The 5,951-nt window shown below is 53.6% G+C and overlaps 1 protein-coding gene across 1 annotated transcript; it reads left to right on the forward strand.

The window, feature by feature from the left end:
• The first annotated feature begins 3,266 nt into the window (after positions 1 to 3,266).
• On the forward strand, positions 3,267 to 5,548 carry NGA_2017100 (fibronectin-binding a domain-containing protein). The gene has a single exon (XM_005855561.1). The coding sequence runs from the start codon at positions 3,325 to 3,327 to the stop codon at positions 5,521 to 5,523; it is 2,199 nt and encodes a 732-aa protein (XP_005855623.1). The 5' UTR covers positions 3,267 to 3,324; the 3' UTR covers positions 5,524 to 5,548.
• Positions 5,549 to 5,951: the final 403 nt, after the last annotated feature.

The following is a 5,951-nucleotide window of genomic DNA, read 5'->3' on the forward strand; positions in this document are numbered from 1 at the left end:
TCCTCAGCGCCTCTCCGGCGGGTCGTGGGCGAGGCGGCGAGCAGGACTTGAGGCACCTTGCATGCTTTTTTAGGTTACCATTGCACTGCACTCCGTCCGTCGAAGCTCATCACCTATGCACAATAGTTCTTTTGTACCCAAGTTGTTTGCACATGCATGAGACAACGCGTGAGTATGTTCGGCTTGACACGTCAACTATATGGCTGCTTCCCTCGGACCTTCACACTATCATGCTTCACCGAACTCAACTCAACTTGCTTGAAATACACTGAGATCCGAATTGCTGTCAACAACATGTTATGGTTGAAAGATGCGTATGATATATAGCTGCCTCTTTGACTGATCGAAGCCTTACGTAAGAATGTTGTCAGCCCTCCCTCAACAGAACTTGAATATTCCTACACTTTCTCAGTACTTCAGAAAAAGGGGACGGCGAATGCTTTTGCAGGGCTTGCGGCAATATTGTTCTCGCGGTAGTCACGCTTGTGGAAAGCGACGACGCCCTTGTGTTGTCAATCGCGCGCAATGCTCTAGCGCTCCTCGAGACGAGCTAGTCCATCTCCTCGGCCCGGCGTCAGGACTTTCCTCTTGCCAGTGGAGCAATGATGAGCCCCGCGAGGCAATGCTTCCACAGCCCCAGTACGAAGGCGACTGGGAGATCCAGGCGGAGGAGGAGGATCAGCAGGAAAGAATCGGGGCCAAGGATCGGGAAGGGGAGGATGAAGGTGAGGAGGGAGGTGTCTTCGGAGGGGGGCAGACTCCGCACCGTCCAGGAGCCTTTGCTACCGACCACGCCACCCCAGCAGCCTCTCGTAGGAGCGGAGCTGACTCTTACAAGGAGAGCTATCAGGACGAATACTGGGAGCGGCCCGGCATTGTCCAGGCCACCTCCCGCTGCCCCGCCCTGGTGCTGAACCAGGACCTGACCCCCCTGACGCTCTTCCCCCTCACCATCGCCCCCTGGTGGTCGGCCGTGCGCAGCACTCTGCGAGGCCGGGTCTCGGTCCTGTCCAGCTATGACCGCGGGGTCCGGTCGACCCACGCCTTGCACCAACTGCCCTCTGTGGTGGCCTTGACGCGGCAGCAGACTCCCGGCCAGCGGCGACAGGCGGGGGCGCTGGAAGGGCGGGAGGGCGAGGCAGGGTGCAAGGCCGGGGGGGGGCGAGGTGAAGGGGACGGCGAGCGGAGATTTTGGCCCGCCGCCAGGACCCCGCGGCCCTTTCGCCGCAACGTGGCGCTGCGGGACGGCTACGTTTGCTGCTTCTGCGGGCGCCGCCTCAGCTACCGGACCCTGACGCTCGACCACGTGGTCCCCCGCTGCCTCGGGGGCGAGGACAGCTGGGAGAATCTGGCCTCCGCCTGCCGGCAGTGCAACAGCCGCAAGGGGTCTCTGCTCGTCTCAGAGCTCGGGAGGATCGACATGCGCCTGCTGCGGGTCCCCTACGCGCCAACGGCCCTCCAGGTAAGCGGGCTGGGCCACTGTGCGCCTAGGACTCTCCACCCATCCGTCCCACCCCCGTGTCCCCACAGCTGGCCTACGCCTACGTCGACCTCCTGCCCGCCGCTATCCTCAACCAGTGGGGCCGCTACCTGGAAGGGCCTTTGGCCCGCGAGGCGGCCAAAGTGAGCGCCCTCCATGCCACCTTCTCCCTTCCCACCCCCCACCCCACCCCTCCCTCTTTTTCCAAATCCGGGGCCCAGAGTGCGCCGGGAGGCTCCCACACCCCTTGCTCAGTGGCCGACGACGGCCCAAGGCCCCGCAATCTCGTGGACGTCTCTCCCCTGCCAAGGACAGAAGCGCGCAAGGAGCAATGCCAGCCCCGGATGAAGACGGAAGAGGGGGGCGAGGACGGTGGCTACGGGTTGTCTGCCCCCCGGGGGCCTCTGGCCTGGTCAACGCATTAACGCATTGAGAGGCAGATTCGGGAATGGGGAACGGAAGCGAATGGAAGGTGTGTACAGCGCTTATAAGTGTATGCATGCATGTAAGAACAGATGGCGTAGCGTATGGCTATGAGGGGAGGAGTACGAGTCGGAGGGAAAAGCACGAGGGTTTGACGTGTACTTGTATCCTTTTGGGGAGGGCATGAAGAAGGAAAAAGAGCAACTGCAGCTTCGACTTGTACGCGATGAACTAGTTCGCGAGCAATGAGAAACGCAGCATCTTATTTCTGGGGTTGTGCCCCTTCCCTCCTACCTGGCCCCGACCGCTCGGTGCACCGGGCATGCTCCTCCCTCATGACTTCCCCTTTCGGAGTTTCGGCACCCACGCCCATACCATTTCCGCTGTTATCGGACTCTTACCGCTGGAATCGGTCACCTCTACAGCTACCAGCACGTCACCTTTCTCCTCAGAATTGATCTTAGTCAGCTGCTCCTCTGTCAGATGGGCCACCGCCTTAATATCTCCCTCGCACCGCCTCACGAAATTTACTTTCATGCTTTTGCAGAGTGGTAGTGCTGAGTCTGGCACATTCATGCCAACCACAATGCCTGTAGCACTTTCAGCGGCTAGCGCCATACCGCAAGCGTGGATACCGCCGATGTGATTTTGCACTCGCCGACGATTCTTCAGGTGCACAACAGCTCGTTTATCAGACATCTCTTCAACCCAAAGTCGCGCCGTACCAGCCAACTTTACCTAATATTTAAGTCGATTCAATCATCGGTGAGATATCGTCATGTATGGCGTATTCATGACCACTCGAAGGGAAGAAACAAGGCAAACATCGTAAAGTCCAACCCAGCGGAGGTAACTGTACCATCATATCGAAGGCGAGAGTGTACCCCCAAGGTTTATAAGCCGCTGGTAGAGGCGAGGTGAGTTTGGCCACTTGTGTTGCGAGACGATTTAGCTTCCGGCAGGTCATTTTTGACAAGAAAAACAGAGCAAAATATTCACTTGAGTTCCTGACTCCTCGCGCGCCTACGTGCTTTAAGCAAGAGTTCTTCCGCTTCCAGCCAAGCGACAGCCCTCAATGGGGATGGAGAACAAAGCTACTTTTCCTGTTAGCAACGTTCCTTTAGTAAAAACAGAGAAGGTGAAAATAGACGAGACAGGATGAGTTGAAGAAGCCAAGATCAAAGTCCCGCCCCCTCCACGGCGTGCGTCGACTGCGCTTTCCTTCATCAGCGAGAGGTCGTAACCCGTCTACCTCGTAAACCCCCAACACTGACTCCCACTCTCGCAAAAAACAGATGACGGACTAGAAAAGGGACCACATATAACTAATGATGAATCGCACCCCGCTTTTTTGGCTGGTACTGCTCCACTCCATTCCAAATTGCCTTCATGCCTTCGCCTCCTTCACTACACGGCTCCCGATGTATCAACCCTCAGGATCGATCCTTCCGGTCATGACAACCGCCGAGACCACGAAACTAGTAAGGCCTGAAAAGCCCTCGCGTTTGCAAACACTCGATTACACAACATTAGCTCTGGTGGCCTGTGAGCTAAGAGAGCGGCTTTTGCCTGGACGAGTCGAGAATGTTATTCAGCAGGACGATTTCAGCCTGTTGCTTCAAATGCGCTGTGTCGATGATTTTACCTGGATGCTAATTTGCTGGCAACCAGAAGCCGCACGCGTTTGTTTGCAGAGGAATGGACCAAACGACAGTAATAGAAATAGCCGCGGGGACGGTCAAAGCAAACGAAGGGGAGGAGGCAATGGAGTGTCGTCCACATTGTACAGCCTACCGGGCCAATTGAAGGGTTTTCTTCAGCTGAAGACGCTAATAAACGTGACGCTTCCTATACCCGGGGAACGCATTATGGTGTTTGAGTTTGCGGACCGTCTGACTGTTTCGGTTCCTACACACAAGCTTGTTATAGAGGTCATGGGACGACGAAGCAACGTTATGCTTGTGGATGGAGACACCGACATTGTCCTCGCTTGTGGCTACCAAGTATCACCATTAAAATCTGTCCGTCCTGTTTCTATCGGCCAGCGATACACTTATCCCCCACCATTGACCGCTCCGCTGCCTCCGCCATTGCCCGAAGATCAGGCAGACATGGAGGCATACGAAAGCGAATTTATTCGGCGGATAACCCTTGTCCCATCCCATTCTTTGCCCAAGGCCCTTATTTCTGCTTATCGAGGATTCAGCCCACAGCTTGTTGATGTGATGGGGTCCACAGTAGGCATTCGAAACGCAAGCACAACGCCTGTGGGAAATCTATCCCGTGATGTGCTTGTACGCTTCTTCCGCGGCCCTGTTGTCATGTGGGTGCGACTCATTGTCATGCGAGACCCCAGGGTAGTAGCAACGTCCGAATGTGGGCTCAGTTTGGACGGAAAGCGCTATACACCACTATTATTCCATCCTGGAAACGGGTGGCAGCCTGTGCCATCCGTGCTAAAGCTAGTGGAGGTTTATTATACGGCTTTTCTAAAGCGACAGGAGCTGAGAGATCTGCAACGGAGGGGACTCAACAGAGTCCAAGCCGTGCAGCACCGTTTACAGCGAACGCGACAGGAATTTCAGCGACAGCTCGATGCTGCAGCGGAAGAAGAAGTCAGCAAATTGCAGACTAAAGCGGAGCTGCTGACGACTTACGCCTACAGCTGGAAACAAGGGGATACCGAGTGTGTATGCCCAGACCTGGACACGGGGGAAGAGATTTGCATCCCACTGAAACCGGGAAAATCTGCGGCAGATGAAGCACAGGCTACTTACGGTCGTATTCGTAAATTAAAGCGAAGTGTGGATGCCATAATGCCTTTACTGCAGAAAATCGACGTCAAGGTGGCGTATGTGGACGAGCTTGAGTCTAGCATCCAGCAACTTGGAACCTCGGCTCGCTCAGATGAAGACACACCTAATGTTCTAAACACTCGAACGCTTAGTCAAGATCTTGCAATCATGCGGGAAATAGCTGAAGAGCTGGGCATAAATTGTCTTGATGGTAGAGGTGGAAGCTCCACCACTTTTTTTTCAACAATACTGAATCGGCTTTCTGTTCCCGGAACCGAGCAGAGTAGCCTGAGCAATTATCAAAATAGCAAAAATAACAAGAGGAAAAAAAAGGACAAGCCTGTCAGGGATAAAAACAAAAAAATTCAAGGCAAAAGCACAGATGGTGCTAAGAAGTGTGCACAGAGTATGGCGATCCAATCATTTCGCCCTCCTTCTGTGCATAGTACTTCAAATGTTGTAGTGTACGTCGGTCGCAATAGTAAGCAGAACGATTACGTGACTTTTCAACTTGCACGAGATCATGAACTCTGGTTTCATGCTCAAGGAGTCCCTGGTGCCCACTGTTTAATGCGTATTGATCCAGGCGTCGAAATAAGTGACGCAGATATGCAATTTGCAGCTGATTTAGCAGCTTATTTTAGCAAAGCGCGTGGATCAGGCCAAGTGCCTGTTATATGGACATCACCAAAATACCTCAAACGTGTAGTTGGTGGTGGACCAGGCATGGTTCATGTAAGCAAGGAGAAGGTCTTGTGGGGGAGACCTTCGCGAGGCGAGAAAATTGTCCTTGAAAATGATGAGGACAATAATACTATGATATGAAGAAAGCACCATGTCAATTTAGAAATCATTTGCTGATAGTTTTGAACATTGTTATAACTTTGTTATTCTTTAGCGTCAATAGCTTTGAGATGCGAGACACTTCAAGCATTTTTCACACTCAATGAAGTCGAGCGGGTTTGAGGCTTTGGTAATCGCAGGTCCATATCTGTACAAGTGGGTAGAATTCTTGTAACAACACCTTCGCGGAGCGCGCGGGATCGCAAAGCAGTTTTCCAGTAGGACTCTCACATTCATTACGCAAGTTGACATTTGCAACTCCCTCTGTTCCGCGTCGTTCTTTCCCACCCCCAGGAAGAAGATGACGCATGACGATTGCGGGGACATGCGGTAAATGAGTAAAAGTGGGGGAACGAGTAAGCTGTAAAAGCACATCCTCCGCTCTATTGTATAGTCCGCACTTTTTGGCA

This window comes from Nannochloropsis gaditana (genome assembly GCF_000240725.1).
Source record: "Nannochloropsis gaditana CCMP526 unplaced genomic scaffold scaffold165, whole genome shotgun sequence".
In the NCBI taxonomy this organism is placed as follows: domain Eukaryota; class Eustigmatophyceae; order Eustigmatales; family Monodopsidaceae; genus Microchloropsis; species Microchloropsis gaditana.